The sequence below is a fragment of the Scyliorhinus torazame genome, chromosome 29 (genome assembly GCF_047496885.1).
Source record: "Scyliorhinus torazame isolate Kashiwa2021f chromosome 29, sScyTor2.1, whole genome shotgun sequence".
NCBI lineage: Eukaryota > Metazoa > Chordata > Chondrichthyes > Carcharhiniformes > Scyliorhinidae > Scyliorhinus > Scyliorhinus torazame.
In genome coordinates, this window is record NC_092735.1 from 29,325,075 (window position 1) to 29,345,257 (window position 20,183).

General features: G+C 46.1%; 1 protein-coding gene across 1 annotated transcript in view; it reads right to left on the reverse strand.

Moving 5' to 3' along the window:
- Positions 1 to 1,060: 1,060 nt before the first annotated feature.
- Positions 1,061 to 20,183, reverse strand: part of aldh16a1 (aldehyde dehydrogenase 16 family, member A1) — a 77,859-nt gene continuing 58,736 nt past the window's right edge. Inside the window, exons 15-17 of the mRNA XM_072492291.1 lie at positions 16,122 to 16,307; positions 13,524 to 13,649; positions 1,061 to 4,484 (exon numbers count right to left, since the gene is read on the reverse strand). Of these exons, the coding sequence (XP_072348392.1) occupies positions 4,311 to 4,484; positions 13,524 to 13,649; positions 16,122 to 16,307 (486 nt within the window). The 3' untranslated portion in view covers positions 1,061 to 4,310. The remainder of the gene's footprint in view (positions 4,485 to 13,523; positions 13,650 to 16,121; positions 16,308 to 20,183) is intronic.

A 20,183-nucleotide genomic window follows, 5' to 3' on the forward strand; every position in this document is an offset into this window, starting at 1 on the left:
GGAGGGGGGGGGGAGAGAGAGAGAGAGAGAGAGAGAGAGAGAGAGAGATCTGCTAATAACATTCAAATTCATGGAAATCTAATCAAAGGAGGTTCACTCCCGGTCGTCGACGAAGGGTAAAGAAAATCAGGAAATGCGATCTCTCCGGTGAGAATCATTTTTCCCAATTCTTGCAGGATTTTCCACTCGCGTAGCCGATTCCATGCATAGCTAGTGCGGGCTCAACTCCCCCACCTGATGTGTACAACATTTGATAATAGTCTTGAGATTTGCAGCATTGTAGAGCGGTGAATAGCGAACGCACCAATCCTGCAAACCACATAACAGAAGATGGAATTTATAAAATGGCCAAACTCCAAAAACAAGCTAGTGACAGCTCGACGTCCAGTGAAACGCCTTGGCCAAGTCAAAAATTCATGGCTTGCCAAGTCCCGGGGACAGAGAGGTCTGTGTAGAAAGGAAACTTCCCGAGTGAAGAGGACGAAGGTCGGCCTAAGGAACATCAGCCAATCAAGAGCAAAACCGTACTTTCCTACAACAGTGACTTTATTGGTTGTAAAGTACTTTGGGGATGTCCTGAAAGGTGCTATATAAATGCAGGTCTTTTCCCTGTGTAGAGGTATCGATGAGAAGGAACAAGAACATGAAAGGGGCGGCACAGTGGTTAGCACTGCTGCCTCACAGCGCCAGGGAGAATCAACATGGTTATAAAATGTTGAGCAGGCCCGACTCCACACCCATCAGCTGTTCACTTTGTATTTAGTAAAAACCGGTTGTATTCCATCGCACAGAACACAGACGGGTGAGGAAATATCACAAGCGTGTAAGTAGGTGCAGATGCAGAACGGCGAGGTAATAGAAATAGCATCTTTTTTTATATTTCAGTTGTGCATGGAGGTTATGCTGAAGACTGCTACAGACAGATTAGCTCCTGGAAACTGCAGCCCAAGTCTTTAGTACAATTGCTCAGGGCTTGCAATGGGCTGTGCAAAACATTATAGGGGGGCTGACCTGGCACATGAGAGTTTTGAGTCTCAAAATGAGGCAACAGGCTCAGTAGTGTGTATAGATGGGGTAGTTTATTAGCAGTTTGTAATTATTAAGTTTTAAACAACGCAATTCTTCAATATGCTACAAAACCTTTGATTGCAAAGTGTGTTTGTGATGAGATTAAATCGGCCCCTTTGTTTTGGATCAATGTAAGAAACAGCAGGAATGGTGAAATGGCCCCTCAAGCAAGCTCCACCATTCAATAAGATCACGGCTGATTGATAACCTCAACCCAACTTCTTGCTGATCTCCAGATCTCAATTCCTCAGAGTCCCAAAATCGACCAATTGCAACCTTGATCATACTCGACGACTGAGCGTCTGAATTCAAACCGTGAAAATGCCAAGAATCCCGTCCCTCTGAAAAATAAATTTCTCCACAGCTGAGTGCTAAGTGGCACTCTTTCTTCGGAGACTATACCTCCTCTTCTCGATTCTCCAGCTAGTCAAGGGAAACAGCCTCAGCCTTTGACCTGCCAAGCCCGCTCAGAATCTTACTGGTTTCAACGAGGCCGCCTTTCGTTCTTCTAAATTCCAAAGAGTACAGGCCCATAATGCTTTAAATTCTCCTCACAGGACAACCCTCTCATTCATGGAATGAATCTAGCGAGCCTTTGTTGAGGCAAATACACTCTTCTTTGATAAGGTGACCAAAACCGCACAAAGTATCCAGGTGAGGCATCAACAAACAGCTGTATAATAGAAGCAAAACTTTATTACTCGTGTCCTCCAACACTCTTACAATGAAGGTCAACATCTCAATTGCCTTCTACATTGCTTGTGGTAACTGTGTGTTACATTTTGGTGTTTTGTGCACAGGAATACACAAGTCCCTAAATCGGGAATATGGACTGTAAGCGGCCGAGGCTCCGGAGCTGACCCTCACGACACCCAAAAAGCCCGACCTGAAAATGACCTGCTTATTCCTACACTCGGTTTTTTGTTTGTTAACCAATCCTCTACACATGCTAGTAAATTGCCCCCAACCCCATGATTCCTTATCTTGTCTGATCTTGATAGCTCTCGCTGGCTGATAGGTTTTCACACCTGCTCACAAGTTTCACATCTGCGTTTATTACCCGAGCAGTAAAAGTCATTTGTCCGAAGCATTTTTAGATATCGTTCAGACCTGATAAAAATTTATACAAATTCATACCAGTGTTTTTAATTGAAGACTGGCTCTATTTTCCCGGTTTGCAATTTGATATAATTATAAAATAAATATAACATTTAAGCCAGCGTGGCACAAAAATCTCCAGCGCAGACCGAGATTAAAAGTTAGTACACAAAGGAGTTTTAAGTTCGACAACCTTGATCCACTTTTTTCCTATCTCACCTTATCAATAACGCTATTTGTTTTATCGGCATTTTATTCACATCTCCGGCTAATGTCAAGGAACACAAACTCTATTGTTCACCAGGAATTACTTGGAAAGGTTGAGTATGCGCTGCAATCAGAAAGTATTTGGTGGCATTTCAAATTTCCTCCTCCGCCACCTTCGCAATAGAAAGGCAAATCTAGTGCTAAAGGGACAGGTGTTTTTTTTTTTTGCACTGAGAGCTTAACTTGGTTCGAGGAATTGGATTCAGGCTGCACCAAAATTACTGTGCATGAACACTCAAAGGCAGCAGAGAGAGGAGGGGGTTTGGACTCCATCGATTTGGCTTCGAACCCAGGTTCCAACAAGTAAAAATTCAGGATTACTATCACACTGCCCAGTAAAGGGTGGTTCCGGAATTGAGAGGATTGGCTTATGAGGAGTAGACTGGGACTATACTCATTGGAATTTAGACAAATTAAGGGGGAATCTTATAGAAACAAATAAAATTATGAGGGGGATAGGATAGAAACAGGGAGATTGTTTCCACTAGAGGATGAAACTAGAACTGGGGGCATTGCCTCAAAATGAGGGGGAGCAGATTTAGGACTGAATTAAGAAGGTATTCTTCACCCAAAGGATATGAAGTGTGTGGAATTCCCTGCCCAGTGAAGCAGCTGAGACCTGATTGAATGTTTTTAAGGCAAAGGTAGATAGATTTTTGAACAACAAGGGAATTAAGGGTTATGCTGAGCGGGCGGGTAAGTGGAGCTGAGTCCACAAAAAGATCAGCCACAATCTCATTGAATGGCGGAGTCGGGTCGAGGCCGACTCCTGCTCCTAGTTCTTATGTAAAGCTGCGGTGGATTTACACAAGAATCACTCCCTGCCTGACAGTCGATCAAAAGGTTCAACACGCAACTCATTATACTAAAACACTATAGATTCTCAAAGAGAACATTTGCTCGGAGTATGGATGATGGCCCCAGGATCACAATCGATTGAGGGCCGTGAAAGTGTTGTGCAGTTCTTTCAGAGCTTTGCAAATCTTGTGGGAAATGTGTCCAGCAATCCTGGGTGAGATTTTCCATTTGTTAAGACTCATTTTTCTATAACTGCGTCCTTCCATCTAATAATAGCCATCGAGCACGAACCAACAGAAAGCTTTCCTTACGCGTAATGTTTGCAAATTGGTGGGTAACACTCTTGGGGGTAAGTTTGCAAAACTATCACCCTCATTCCTGATTCAGAAAAATCAGCAAAAAACACCAACTAGTTGATGGTGGTGAGGTAGAACGGGACGCTGATTATGCACGTGACTTATCCTTACACACAGTGAATCTGGAGGGATGTGTTTTCATGGGTGTGGGAACTAACTTCTTGGGGGGGGGGGAAACGCAAGAGAAGCAACAGAAGAAAGATGGAAAGGACTAGCAAGATGCGTGGGTGCTCAGCTCTTTATGAAATGATCATCTCAACGGCAGGGAACAAAATTGGAAACACGCTTCAATTTTTGACGGCCGATACTGCTAAAGCATGAGAAAAAAAAAATCTAAATGTACTCATCATCTGAAAGGTTAGCTTTGTCATCGGAGTTGTGATCCAGTTCTGATCCCCAATTTGTGCAATTCTGAAATCTGCAATCGCGATGGCCATTATGCCTTTGATTTTTTCTGATGGCTTTCAGCAGCAATCTGCAGTTTCCCGCTCATCAGACACCCTGCCGACACGAGAAGAAGTGACGGCCAGGTTGATTAAGATTGAAAAAAAACTTTGCTTTTTTTTTGGTCCAACCCAATATTCGTATTACAATGGGAAAGGCACATGAACTTAGCGAGACAGAGCTCCTGGAAAATCATTGATTGCTGCCCTCCAGAAAGAAGTGTTACTCTCTGGAAAGGTGGGGAGCATTGCAGTCCGTTGGGCCCAAGGTAGTGTGGCTCTAGTTGGCAAAGATTTCCCCCATCGGGATCCAGATGTTCTTGCACTGCGTGGCATGGTACAGAAACTCCTCTCCTGCCCCCTGCTGAGGGTTCCACCAGTCTCGCTGGACCCCATAATTCACCCAGGTCCTCTTCACATTTGCAGCTGACGACCATTCAACAAACTTGGACCCCTATAGAAGACAACAGAAAAAGACGATTGTTCTTTAAAAAAAATAGATATAAAGAAAAAGTTAATGAATCAAAGCGATGGAGTGCGGCCCATGATGCAAGCTTTCACAAAGGAAGACTGTTTGGTGCCACCGATTGTACACTCCGTCAAGATCATGCAACTCTGGATTTATTTAGCACCTTTCTAAAGCACAGATTCTTCCAAAATGCCTTACAATGAAGCGTCGGTAAGAGAATGTTTAGGGTACAGTGATCATTGTACCAGAAGGTTTAGGATGACTACGATAAAGGACAAGCAGCAGACCAGAGTAAGAGTAATGAACTGGGGGAATTCCAGCTTCATTGCGACAAGAACAAAATCTGGGTTGAATAAACTGGAGTCGAAGATTTGCAGGAAAATGGTAGCTGAACAGTAGGCTATCTTCAAAGGAGGAGGTACTTCGGGCACAATCAAGGTATATTCCCTCAAATGGGAAAAGCCCAGAGTTGTGAAATAGTTCCCTGTACACCAAGGTCCAGGTCATTAATAAGCAAGGGCCCCAACAGATTCTTGGCACGTTCCACTACAAACCTTCCTCTGGCCCAAAAAATATCCATTAACCGCTGTCACTCAGCTAACTTTGTATCCATGTTGCTACTGAGCCTTTTACCCCAATAGCTATAACTTTGCTCACAAGTCTATTTTGCGGCACTGTGTCAAAAGCCTTTTGGAGGTCCGCGTACACCACATCAACAGCATTACCCTCATCAACCCTCTCTGTTACCTCATCAAACAATTCCAGCAAGTTAGTTAAGCACCATTTATTTTCTCTTAGGAAATCCATGCTGACGTCCGTAAATTAACCCACGCTTGTTCATGGGACTTGTCATTTTGTCCCGATTTATTGTTTCTGGAAGTTTCCCCACCATTGATGTTGAACTGACTGGTCTATAAGTTTCTGAGCTTATCTTTCTGCCTTTTTTTTTTGAACAAGGGGATAACATTTGCATTTCTCCAGTTCTCAGGCATAATCGCAATTACCAAGTCAAAGAAAGAGTGGAAAGGACAAAGTCAGAGCTCCCTGGGTGACAATACAGACAGAATTAAGATAAAATCGTGTCTGCACCGGCCCTTAGAAAGAATACCCTACTTAAGCCCTCGCCTCCACCCCATCCCCGTAACCCCACCTAACCTTTTGGACACCAAGGGGCAATTTATCACAGCCAATCCACCGAACCTGCGCATCTTTGGGCTGTGGGAGAAAACCGGAGCACCCGGAGGAAACCCATGCAGACACGGGAGAACGTGCAGACTCCGCACAGACAGTCACCCCAGGCTGGAATTGAACCCGGGTCCCTAGCGCTGAGAGGCAGCAGTACTAACCACCGTGCCGATGTATAGATACGCCCAGCAAGCACAGGTTGAATGTACAGGTGACAGGTGAAGCTCAATGCGGAGAAATGTGAAGTGATTTATTTTAGTAGGAAGAACATGGAGGGACAGTCTAAAGGTCACAAATCCAAAGGGGATGCAGGAGCAGACGGACCTGGGTGTACACGTGCTTAAGTCATTGAAGGTGGCAATACAGGGTGTGGGCATGGTTAATAAAGCACACAGTACCCAAGGCTCTATTAAGGGAAGGGTGGGGGCATAAAGTACAAGTACAGGAGATCATGTTGAACTTGCACAGAACAGTAGTTTTCCTCTCAGCTGGAGTACCGCACTCAGTTCTGGCCGCTGCAATTTAGGAAGGATGCGGAGGTGCAACATCGGAGAGTGCGCAGAAAAGATCCACGAGAATGGTTTTGGGAATGAGAAACTTCAATAATGAAGATAGGTTGGAGAAGTTGGCACTATTTTCCTTGGAAGAAAGAAGGCTGTGGGGAGATTTGAGAGGGGCATTCAAAATCATGAGGGGCCTGGACAGAGTGGATAGGGAGAAACTGTTCCCCCTCGTGAAAGGATGGAGAACGAGAGGGACACAGATTTAAAGTAATTAGTAAAAGAAGCAAAAGGTGACGCAAGGAAAAGTTTTTTCACACAGCGAGGAGTTGGGGTCGGCAATGCACTGCCCGAGTGTGGTAGAGGTAGGGTCAGATGATTAAAGAGGGCATGAGGCATTCACCTAAAAAGGAATAATGTGTAGGGTTGCGGGAGAAAGCGGGCGAGTGGCACTACATTAACGGCTCAGAAGAGCTGGAGCAGATATGATGGGCCAAATGGCCTCCCCTCCTGAGCTGTAACAATTCTCAACCGTTTTGTCACTTTGCACACAGGGGCTAGCTTTTAGCCCGTGGCGAGTTTCAGTTCCTGACCTACATTGCAACAGGAAGAAATTACTTTGGGCAGTGTGCCGACTCTTAATGAGGGGAATTACACAAATTATGTTCAAACAGGACACAGAAGAGGGGCATCACCTTATGTGATGATCTTTTAAAAAAAAAATGCCACAGATGAAGTGAAGTAACAACAAGTTCAATAGTGGACTGATCAACCAAGTGTAACAGTTAAAGGCTAGGTTTTACAATCCGATCAGCCAATTACAATGTTAGCATGTGCCTCACATTACTGCGTGAATTTTTAATGGCAGTATTTTTGGCTGACCTTGTGGAGGGAGAGAAATGAGACTTTTGTTTCCTCTCTGCCAGTCAAAGGTGAGGGAATGACGACATATTAACCATTCAAAGTGGACAAAGAAGCTTGGGCAGAGAGTGGTTAGACTGATTGCTAGTTTGAAGCAATTGGCAGTAATCCGATTTGGGGGTCAACCCTAATCCAAACTCAAACACATGATCTAATAATAATCTTATTAACAATCTTTATTGTCACAAGTAGGCTTACATTAACGTTGCAATGAAGTTACTGTGAAAAGCCCCTAGTTGCCATATTCCGGCGCCTGCTCGGGGAGGATTCCGAATGTCCAATTCACCGAACAGCACGTCTTTCGGGACTTGTGGGAGGAACCCGGAGCACCTGGAGGAAACCCACGGGGAGAACGTGCAAACTCCACACAGACAGTGACCCAAGCTGGGAATCGGACCTGGGACCCTGGTGCTGTGAAGCCACAGTGCTAAACACTCTGCTACCGTGCCGCCAGCTGTTCTCAAACCTCTTCCATCTGTGCACCGCTCGGGTGGGATGAGAGACCCGACAGATCACCCACAGCGCCTTCCTCACCCACTATCACTTCCCACAGTGAAAGAAAACAATCAGAATTACCGGGGGGAACGAGGAAACTTTTCTATTTATTCTTTTCTGGGGATGTGGGCGTCACTGGGCTGGTTCAGCATTGTTGCCCATCCCTAAATGCCCTCGAACTGAGTGACTCGCTCGGCCATTTCAGAGAGGCAGCTGTGGGTCTGGAGGCATATGTAGGCCAGACCAGACCGGGTAAGGGCGGCAGATTTCCTCCTCTAACCGGACATTAGTGAACCAGATAGGATTTTCACCACAATTGATGATAGTTGCCATGGTCACAACTACTGAGACTAGCTGTCAATTCCAGATTTTTCGTATTAATCAAATTTAAATTCCACCAGCTGCCAAGGTGGGATTGGAACCCGTGTCCCCAGGGCATTAGCCTGGGTCCCTGGATTATAGTCCAGTGACGTAACCACAACATCGATAAGACATCAACGAGGTGATGCCTGGTTTCTAGCTGGAGAGTTTCAATCTCCTGCTGCGCTCCACGTTCACCCAGATCCTCCTCGATGATTTCAGCCTAGGAGTGTTGAAAATGCGATTGTCAGGGTTTTTTTTTCTTTTTAAAATTTAGAGTACATCTTTTCCAATTCAGGGCCAATTTAGCGTGGCCAATCCACCTACCCTGCAAGGTCAGCCAAACTTTCTGGTCAAAGTCCAGCTTCACCGAGTTAATAATAATAATCGCGTATTGTCACAAGTAGGCTTCAATGAAGTTACTGCGAAAAGCCCCTAGTCGCCACATTCCGGCGCTTGTTCGGGGAGGCTGATACGGGAATTGAACCCACGCTGCTGGCCTTGTTCTGCATTACAAGCCAGCTGTTTAGCCCACTGTGCTAATTCAGCCCCTAAACCAGTTGAACTTTTGGAGCAGTCTGCGAACCACACAGAGGACCCCTCGCAGGCCACCAATGGCCCGTGGCACACACTTTGAAAACATGATCTGTATGGAGGCGAGGGAGGACTCCATTGTTGCAGGCGCTGTCTTTCGAACAATGTGTTAAGCTGACTCTACACATGCCTGTTGGGTTGGGTAAGATATTCTGCAGCATTCATTAAATTCAGAGCAAGGAGGTTCTCTCCGTCTCCTGTCCAGAATTCTGCTCTCAATCACCTGAATCTGACAAATTGTTCGCTCAAAAGTAATCAAGATGATGATGAAATCATCAAGAGTGTGGACAACGTAGAGCTCAGATTATTGCAATATTTGATCAGCCATTGGAACTTCAAGACTCAAAAAAATGAGGCTGGCTTTATATTTTGAATGGAGCTTGATTATCTAACGCAAAAGTAACTTTTCCTTCACACTAAAACGGGCAATTTCATTTTCACTTCTGGAATATTGCAATAACAAAGATGTTTGTCTAGTCCATCAAGTCTTTGCTACTCCATTGAAAGATCTATCCACCTATCATCCTTGGTCTTCAAACTTGCTTTTCTTTTACCAATGTGCTCCACTACTTTCTCACAGAACTGTCTTGACTCATCAGAGCCCGGTCATAAAAATCCCCTCAATTTATCCATGCCTTTTTAAATGAATATTAATCATATCCATACCTGCTAGAAACATTCATATTACTCTGTCCATCACTTCCTACTTTGTGAAGGGATTTACATGGACATTGTTATACTGCTCGAGCACAACCTCCATATCTAAGGATATTTGAAGGTTTTAATCGTGGTGTTTACTACTTCCTCTGCATTCTGGGATGCATGTCACGCAGGACTGGTGTCTTCCCTCCTTTAAAGTCAACATTTTCCATATTACACCCTTATCTGGTTATCTTACGAAGTTGTTCCATTTCCTTTTCCTCCACCTGTACAGTCCCACCATTACATGCGATAGCTAATGATGACTCAACTCACTGGGCACATTTTAAAGGGGAACACTTTTAGGAGCGGCGAGGTTGCACAGCGGTGTGTATGTTTTCTCCGTGTGGGTTTGTTTCCTCCCACAGTCCAAAAGATGTACAGGTTCGGTGGATTGGCTGTGCTAAATTGCCCCTTGGGTGTCCAAAGGTTGGGTGGGATTACAGGAATAGGGCGGGGGATTGGGCCTCGGTAGGGTGGCCTTTCGAAGGGTCGGTGTGGACTCGCCGGGCCAAATGTCCTCTTTCTGCAATATCGGGATTCTATGTTTCTATGATTTTCCAGTGCGCAATATAAAATTTAGCGGTCCTGCGTGTTAATCCTATTTCTTCACACGATCAGGCTCTCTAACCCTCATCCCCTCATCACCGACATAGGTTTGACCAAAGCCTAAAAGTGGATAATTCCGTTGAACCATTTTAAGGGGAAATGCTGACGGTCAAAGTCTTTCTTCATATATCCATTTCGTACAAGACTGGTCTGTGTTACAATTTCAACTACTGACCTCCGGGAAATCGTACACAGAGCAAGACCTTTCCAAAGTGTAAGCACTTACTGTGAAGTGAATCCAGGTCAACGACCCAACTGCCCTAACTATTCCTCAGATCGAAAGTTTAAGCGAGTGGTATTTAGCAATCACAGTCAGAAATTTAAGAGGGGGTGTGAATATAAGGCTTCTATTTCTGTTTCACCAGATCAGAGACACTGTCACGAACATACAGTGCCACCCTCCAGCTACTTCCTCTCTATGGAAAGTGAGCGGGTGTTGGGCTGCAGTCTTCTACACGCTCATCAGCGAGGTTCAGAGAGCTTTTTGATGTGCCTTAGAAGCAATGCACTTTATCCCACAACCTCCCCCTGTACGGAAACAGTGACGGGTCAGCACACTCCAACGGCTTCTAGAGTTTCCAATAATCAGTTTTATTAATCTCACAACACAATCACCCAGGCTGAAATAAATTGAGGTCAGCCTTTTAATTTGGTCACACTGTGAAAATGTCAAAGAAAATATAATGGAAAAATTAAAAGCCCCGGGACACATTCTGCTCATTTCCATCCTGCCCAACGTGCAACAGGCTCAACTAATCCAAACCAGCTTTGATCTCTCTGGACTCATATATTGACTGCAGATACAATTGCACAGAGGACACACTGGAAAAGGTCCACTTCCGAGACAGTAAAATGTCCAGATTTTAAAATGAGAGACACCCCATGAGAAATCATTGCTAACAAAACCTCATCTTCGAAATGAACCAAAGTAAAGCCAACCACAGATAGCCTGGCAGGATGGTTTAAAAAAATGCTTCCTCTTGCAGAATGTACCACACGATCAAAGTCATCCAATGTACAATGTACAGTTAGCCCTCTCATTAACTATTAAAAAGTAGCCATTGCTTGAAAGAGCTAACACGCCATTACATATCTGTGTTAGCAGGATTTTAAAAAATGGGACCTTTAAAATATACTCCACAGCAGACAGCAAAGGTGAGCTGGTACTGTTCATTTACTGCACTGAAACTATTCATACCTCAGGCCGAAGCTCAGACTACATACGTACAGACGCGGCGTCTTAAACAACAGTCTGGTCAGCGTGGCCAACTTAAACCTAGAAGTGCAGCGTTTAAATAGATGGGGGGGGGGGGTGGCCTTGTCTTCTTTGCAAGTTCCTGTTGCAGTTTCATTTCTATTTAAAGTTTATGCAGAACAAAACTTTAAAATCTGTCTACATGAATTATGAGCTATAAATAAATATAATGGCCGTGATTCTCCCGAATGTAGACCAGGTGCTCCCGCCAGTTGGCACGAGGAGCAATTCTGATGCCATTCAATGCCAAGGTCCGTCCCCTCCTGCCCAAAATCGCTGGCAAGACCCCCCCTCCCCCCAACCTGTAGTTCCCCACCTTGAAGCTCCATCCCTTGACCCTTTGTTCTGAGCACCCGGTATTTCTAGGAAGCTCTCCAGAACACAGAGACCACCTCTTTTTTAAAAAAACGTGGTTGGAAAAACAGTTGCTCGTCAGAGTTAATGGACCCCTGTAGAGCTATGTAAATAAACAACAGTAGTCCTTCCTTTGAAAACGCCTAGGTCTGTCAATCAAAAGTCTTGTAAAAGACAATGGTCTGTCGGATTGAATATAAATAATGCAGATCAAAGCTTTTAGGCTTCTAACCTTGTAGAGGCTTCAGAAAGCTAAATGGCAATGGAAGTGACTGTGAAAAAAACACATCAAAGGCTCCACCACATTGATGGGAATACTTGCCATGCTGACAAGACAGTAAAAAGGGCTTAAGCTGCAGATGGGAAGACTTTCACTCTCTTCCCAGAGATCTTTAATTTTGACATGCTGACAATTTAAAGGGTTTCAAAGCTGCAGATGGGAAGACCAGCCGAATGACCCCCATCCCAGGGAAGACCCCTGACCTGAGCCACCCCCAGCCCAGCACAGTGCCCCCCAACACCCACCTCCCATGAAGGACCCCTCGGCACCCTGGAGGCAAGTGTAGGGAGGGTACTCACCCCCTTTGGAGTACAGGTCGCCGGGTCCCCATTTCTCAGGACTTGCCCCGATTCCCGACAGCGGGACCCCGGACGGGGCGGTCTGGAGCTTCCCAGGAGGCAGGTAAATCGGGCATCCTGCCCGATAATTACATTCAAATGAAGGTTAATCTGGTATTTGCACGTTTCCACCGGGTCTGGGTGAAAACCTCATCAGGGCCGGCGGGGCGAGCCAGGAGAATCGCAATGGTTTGACACCAGGATGAGGAACTGACTCTGCATTTCATCAAACTCAATGGTGTAGATCAGGCCTAAAAACATGCGCGTGGTTTGGAATACAATCTGCACCTCTCCAACAGACAACAGCCTGAAAACCACTTCAGCTATCAGTTACTTTGGTAGAAACCATTCAAAGTCCTCCATTAGGATCCAGCCCTGAGTTTACTTCCAGGATTGCTCATATTGTAATGTAGAAACCATCAGGAACCTCAATCAATCAGGCTCCTGCCCTCAGCTCACTTACCGATACCGGTTAGGTGATATGTAAACTATCAGGAATTTCCTACGACATTCCAGCCTTTATATCAATCTGTGGTTTCTGCAAGTAATGTTCCGGCCTTCACCTCAACTTCCTGTTATTTGTTATTCCATGTAGAAACTCTCAATTACATTTCCACATTTATCTCACTTCCTGGTATCTGTTATTCCTTGGCAACTCTTGAGGGAACCAGACTTTTCGCAACCTGTATGTCTTGCTCAACTCCAAGACGAGCTGCTGACTACATATCCTTGTCATGACTAAGACTGTCTATTTCTGCTTCTGGTGCATCACCTGACCACATCAACGTATCTGCTGCTGAAATCCTCAAACATGCCCTTATTACCACGAGTTCTGACTATTCGAGCGCACTCCCAACTGGCCTCTCTTCCAACCTCCATAAAGTTAAAAGTCGTCCAAACCTCTGCTGCCCATAATCTTAACTCAGACTAGGTCCCATTCACCCATCACCACTGTGTTCACGACCTACATTAGCTCTTGATTGAACAAAGCCTCGAATTTCTTACCCTCGTTTGCAAAAACCCTCCACGGCCTTGGCCTTTCCCATCTCTACAGCCCTCTGACATTCCTCTAATGCTTGCCTCTTGCGCGTCCTTGACATTCATCGCTCCACCACTGGAGGTCGCGTCATCAGCTGCCAGGGCCCGGAGTTCTGGAATTCCCTCCCCAAACTTTAAAGATGCTCCTTAACATCTACCCCTTTGAGCAACCCTTTGCTCATTTGCTCCAATACCTTGAGTGGCTTGGAGTCAAATTCTGTTTGATGACGCTCCTCTGAAGCACCCTGGGATATTGCACTACATTAAAGGTGCTACATAAATCCAGCAGGAATTCATTATTAGATTCCAGTCTGTAAATCACTTCCTTTGTCTTTGGCTTATGCACTATAGCAGCTACAGCGAAGAAAGCCCCCCCCGCCCACGCGGGCAGTTTACCTTTTCGGATCCAAAATACCACATGGCTTGGACATCCTGATGCTCTACCAAGGATTTACTGAGGTGATCTCGGCATCCCGTCAGGATATTCACAACACCGGCTGGAAGATCCGAGGTTTCAAAGACCTACGGAAGCAGAAATAAGAGTTCTTCGCTTACAAAGTGCAATGCTCATGTCGATGAGTCTTAGCCCGCAGGTCAGGTTTGTTATTAAGTTACTTTCTGATCATGATGAAGACGATTTTAGATCACTAAAATGTCAACACTGCAGTTGTGAATTGAGAACGATGGTTCTACCTCTATAGCATCATAAAGGCATAGGGCCATAATGGAAAAGATATTCTTTTAATAATAATAATCTGGGGGGCAGCACGGTGGCGCAGTGGATAGCACTGCTGCCTCACGGCGCCGAGGTCCCAGGTTCGATCCCGGCTCTGGGTCAGTGTCCGTGTGGAGTTTGCACATTCTCCCCGTTTTTGCGTGGGTTTCGCCCCCACAACCCGAAGATGTGCAGGTTAGGTGGATTGGCCACGCTAAATTGCCCCTTAATTGGAAAAAATTAATTGGGTAATCTAAATGTTAATAATAATAATAATAATCTTTATTGTCACAAGTAGGCTTACATTAACACTGCAATGAAGTTACTGTGAAAATCCCCTAGTCGCCACACTCCAGCGCCTGTTCGGGTACACAGAGGAAGAATTCAGAATATCCAATTCACCTAACAAGCACGTCTTTCGGGACTTGTGGGAGGAAACCGGAGCACCCGGAGAAAACCCACGCAGGCACGGGGAGAACGTGCAGACTCTGCGCAGACAGTGGCACAAGCCGGGAATCGAGCCTGGGACCCTGGAGCTGTGAAGCAATAGGTCTAACCACCGTGCTCCCGTGCCGCCCACTAATTTTTAATTCATCAGTCAAATCTTTGCTTTGAATCTTTCATAAGAAATGCATAATTTTTTTGAAGTTATCATCAAACAGTGCAGACAATTAGCACCAGCGTTTTAACCTCTGCCCAATGTATCAATTCCAGCCGATGTGCTCACCCAGTGTGTATTTGGTTTGTTCGTGCAGGAGGAATGCTATAGGAATCCAACCTGTTGTTGTTTTGAGGCAGAGTTGAATCCACACATTAACTGGACAAGTCTGGAGCACAAAACCGGGCATGTAGAGACAGCGCTGTTTTAAGATTCCGGCGAATTTCAGAGAACAGGATAATAGAAGCTTAATTCAGTACCTGACAAGTTCTGCGTGACGGAGTGTGATCAGTGCCAATGCTGGCTTCAAAAATGTGGGAAAGTGTATCAAATGCCAGCACTAGCTCTCCCGATTGAAACGGGCACCCTAAAGTGATTTTTAAAAACTTTGCAGTAACCAGTTCGATGCTACCGTGGACATTCGATAGCAAAGAACAAAGAAATGTATAGCACAGGAACAGGCCCTTCAGCCCTCCAAGCCCATGCCGACCATGCTGCCCGACTAAACTACAATCTTCTACACTTCCTAGGTCCGTATCCCTCTATTCCCATCATATTCATGTATTTGTCAAGGTGCCCCTTAAATGTCACTATCGTCCCTGCTTCCACCACCTCCTCCGGTAGCGAGTTCCAGAGCAAGGCATCGATCCACCATAGTGCCAGACCCAGGGAGGAAATAAAACAGGAACCTATTGGAAATAAAACAGGAGCCTATTTATATTTGGGTGTGCGGATTTCATGATTCATGAGATCTAACAGTGCATTAAGCGCAAAGCCCAGAGACATGCAGAATTCAAGGCAGGGGGTCGAACACGTAGCAAAGCTAGGAGTGTGCAGCCCACAACTATAGATCCCTCTGCCACTTGCGATCTTCCAAGGTGCTCGTCAATCCACATCCACAGAATAGTCACCATGCTGCAGAAAACTGGGCTAGCTGTCACGTCAAATAAACATCGACATGGCTGGATACAGCCAGCTCTGCCTGTGGCAGGAATGGAAGCAGAGGCGCTGTTTCAGGGGAATGTTGCAAAGACAACTTTCTGATTAACAGGCAGCTGTAGCTTGGCATCCCGGGCGCTGAAGTCCAAGAAATACCAAAATTTACCAGAACAAAGTTTACATGAAGTCTTTACCGCAATGATCAAATCTGTCATCAAACCTAATATCCGTGCAGGTTGATTTCTTTTCTTGCTGTTCTCACCCAGAGACGGCGCTGCTCTACATTGCTGGGACACCGCTGGTAACTCGCCCAAGCACCCAGGAACCCAGTCAGCAGGCTATTTGAGCATAAAGGCTTCAATGCCGTCTTCACTAGATATTTCTACCTGTACTTTTCAACATGGGGGCCGTGGGTAGGAATCCGCAGCAGAAACTCTTAAGGGGTCAACCACAGCCCATCCGAGTTCAGTTAGCTCAGCGTATCAAAGGGATGGAATCTATCCTGCTCTGGACAACCCGTTAAATTAGGTGGTTTGAGACATTCAAAATGTTAAAATTCATCTCACTGGTTGTACATACAGCAATACAATCATTACAGCACAACCTAAGAATAGGGGGAAAGGTGGGACGTTTTCTACAAGGACACATTGTTGCGCAGATACCTTGAAATTCGCGCCTGTACCTGGTACAGCTCCAGTGCTGGCAGAGGATATTTCTCACTGGGGACAATGACGACTGCGTTTCCTCGAACAATGGCTGGAGCAAAGAGACTCACAAAGCTGAGCAAGGGATTCTCATCCGGGCACACAATGGCGACCACCCCAACAGGCTCCCGAACCATGACTGTGGCGCCATAAAGCAGGGTCTCCTTCAGGGCAGGGAGAAACGTTAAAAGGAGTCAGTGTTGAATAAACCACAAAACCCTTACAACCGCGGAGTGAGAAGATAATCTATTATTACGCAGTGAGCAACTTGTTACCTTACTGAGTATATAGTGAACCCCCCCCAGACAACTAAACAGGCATTAACACTTCTTCTTTTGTATGACTGGGTACAGAACGACAACTACAATTCAACATCAAGGTGGTCGAGCCAGGATATTCCAGCCATTGGGCTGCTCAATGCTTAGCACAGTGGTTAGCACTGTCGCTTCACAACGCCAGGGTCCCGGGTTCGATTCCCGCTTGGGTCACTGTGCGGAATCTGCACGTTCTCCCCATGTCTGCGTGGGTTTCCTCCGAGTGCTCCAGTTTCTTCCCGAAAGACGTGCTGTTAGGTGAACTGGACATTCTGAATCCTACCTCCGTGTACCCGAACAGGCGCCGGAATGTGGCGACTGGGGGATTTTCACAGTAACTTCATTACAGTGTTGATGTGGATGCCTACTTGTGACACTAATAAAGACTATTATAAAATCTCATTGACAAAGAGGGAAAGGGGGGGGGGAGAAGCAGAGAATCTTGCTGCCAGCGAACGGTGTGCCGCCAAGAAACACGCGGCGAGCGGACCGGAGAATCCAGCCTTATGTCAGGAGCAGCAGTGTGTCTCGCTGCACCGCCTCACATTAGCACTAACCTCAGTGAATGGTGGAAATCTATGACAACCTTCTTCCAGCTGAATTAACATGACATTCATAGGCATGAGAGAGGCTTTTATCTTCGGAGTTTAACAACAGTTAAATAGTAACACTCACACAGCAAAGTGACAATAAATATGTTATCATTATAGAATGATGCAACATAAGGAACCCATTCGGTCCATCAAGCTGATGTAGGAGTCATCAGATTTGGTTTCCTCTCTTTCCCCATGGAAGATTTTCCCGTTCAAGTATTTATCAATCCCCTTTGCAAAGTTGTCACCTATCGGCTTCCACCACTCTCCGGAAGTCCACTCCAGATCATAACAACTTGTTGTGTTAAAAAGAAACTGGCACATCTTATCCACAAAGCCTCTAATGCTTCCACCAATTACAGTAAACCTGTGTCCTCCAGTTTTCATTCCTCCAATCACTGAAAATAATTTCTCCTTATTTACTCCATCTAAAACCTCTACCTAAATCTCCCCTAGCTTTCCCTGCTCTGAATAGAAATGTCGCTGTTTCTCATTTCTCCTTGTAAGGAGCAGCATAGTAGCAAGGTGGTTAGCACAGCTGCTTCACAGCTCCAGGCTCCCAGGTACGATTCCCAGCTTAGGTCACCGTCTGTGCGTTCTCCCTGTGGCTGCGTGGGTTTCCTTCGGGTGCCCCGGTTTCTTCCACAGTCCAAAGGTGTGCGGGTTAGTTGGATTGGCCATGATCAATTGCCCTTAAGTGTCCAAGAAGGTTGGGTTGGGCTACGGGGATAGGGTGTGGAGCTTGGGTAAGGTGCTCTTTCCAAGGGCCAGCGCAGACTCGAAGGGCCAAAAGGCCTCCTTCTGCACGGTAAATTCTATGAAATCTACGAAACTGAAATCCCCCATTGATGGAATCATCACCAAATTTCCTTTACACAGTGTCTTAAACCATGACATCCCACCTGAAATGTGGCCGGCTGCCGTCGGCTACCCCGGTGGCTGCCGTCGGCTACCCCGGTGGCTGCCGTCGGCTACCCCGGTGGCTGCCGTCGGCTACCCCGTTGGCTGCCGTCGGCTACCCCGGTGGCTGCCGTCGGCTACCCCGGTGGCTGCCGTCTGCTCAGCGGCTGCCGTCTGCTCAGCGGCTGCCGTCTGCTCAGCGGCTGCCGTCTGCTCAGCGGCTGCCGTCTGCTCAGTGGCTGCCGTCTACTCAGTGATCAGCTTTTGTTCTCTATGCCTCTGGCTATAGAGATAAAAGTCACAAATGTCTTTTTTTGAAACTGCCTTGTCAAGCCATCTTCAAAGATTACAAGCATACAAAACAGGAGAAGGATGAGATGGGATTTCTTCTCTCAGAGGGTAACGAATTTGTGGAATTCTTTACCGCAGAGCGTTGTGGAGGCTGGGTCGTTAGATGTGTTCAAGGTTGAGAAAGACAGATTTTTTTTAATCAGTAAGGGAATCAAGGGGATATGGCAGGAATGTGGAATTGAGGATTATCATATCAGGTCAATCATGATCTCATTGAATGGCGGAGCATTAGAGGGGCCGAATTGCCTACTTCTGCACCTACATCTTATGGTTTAAAGGAGGCCATCCCACACCTCAAGCCTGCTCTGCCATTCAGTAAGATCATGGCTGATCTCTTTGTGTTTCAAGTTCTACATTCTCATCTCGCCCTGATTCCGTTGGCTCACAAGAATCTATCTCCACCTTAAAAATGTTCAGTGGGCCCCCCTCTACCGCCTTCTGAGGCAGAGTTCCAAAATCACTCAACCCTCGGAGAGATTTGTGTACACAGATCTCTGTTGCTGCACCGACTTTTAGAATTGTACCATTCAGTATCTCTCCACGTTCTTCCTACCAAAACGAGTCACTTCACACTCCCCGACATTTAAAATTTTCATTGCCATGTGCCTGCCTATTTCACCAATCACAGGGCGGCACGGTGGCTAGCACTGCTGCCTCACAGCACCAGGGAACCGGGTTCAATTCCAGCCTCGGGTGACTTGTCTGTGAGGAGTCTGCACGTTCTTCCCATGTCCTCGTGGGTTTCCTCCGGGTGCTCCGGTTTCCTCCCGCAGTCCAAAGATTTGCAGGTTGTGTGGATTGGTCGTGCTAGATTGTTCATTAGTGACCAAAGACTAGGTGGGTCAGGTGGGGTGGGGTTACGGGGATAGGGCGGGGGAGCGGGACTAGGTTGGTTGCTCTTTCGGAGGGCCGGTGCAGGCTCATAGAATCACGGAATTTACAGAGCAGAAGGAGGCCATTTCGGCCCATCGAGTCTGCACCGGCTCTTGGAAAGAGCACCCTACTCAAGCCCACACCTCCACCCTATCCCCGCAACCCAGTAACCCCACTTAACCTTTTTTTTTTGGGACACTAAGGGCAATTTCGCATGGCCAATCCACCAAACCTGCATATCTTTGGACTGTGGGAGGAAACCGGAGCATCCGGAGGAAACCCACGGGGAGAATGCGCAGACAGACAGTGACCCAAGCTGGGAATCGAACCTGGGACCCTGGAGCTGTGAAGCAACTGTGCTAACCACTATGCTACCGTGCTGCTCGATGGGCCGAATGGCCTCCTTCTGCACCGTGGGGTCTCTATGGTAGGGATTCTATGGTTCAGTCTGTCACTATCATCTTCAATGTCCATTACATTACTGACTTTTGCGTCATCTGCAAACCTTGAGATTATGGAGTGTGATTTTCCACCCTTCACGCCAGCGGGATCTCTTTCCCCCGCTCCCCCATTCCAACTCTATACTCAAGTCCAGGTCATTAATATATATATATGTATATATATATATATATATATATATACGCTGACAAAAGCAGTGGTCCTCACACTGACCGCCTCGTGACACCCCTGTATCATTCTCTCCAAGCTGAGGAACACTCTTTCAACTGCCTTCTGTACCTTAAGTCAATTTTGTATCCATTCTGCCACTGACCCTTTAATCTCATGGACCTCAATTATGCTAATAAGACATCAGAAGTTCACACAAGCACTTTTAACAAATCCATCCTGGCTGTCATTTATTAACACATCATTTTTCAACTGATATTACAAAGACTAGTGCCAGGAGATAAAAAGCATTTTTATTACCACTTAGAAAGGACACCAATAAAACTAAGATTGGGAATGTTTGCCCCTTGATACAAAGGTTTATCTTTATAATATAATAATA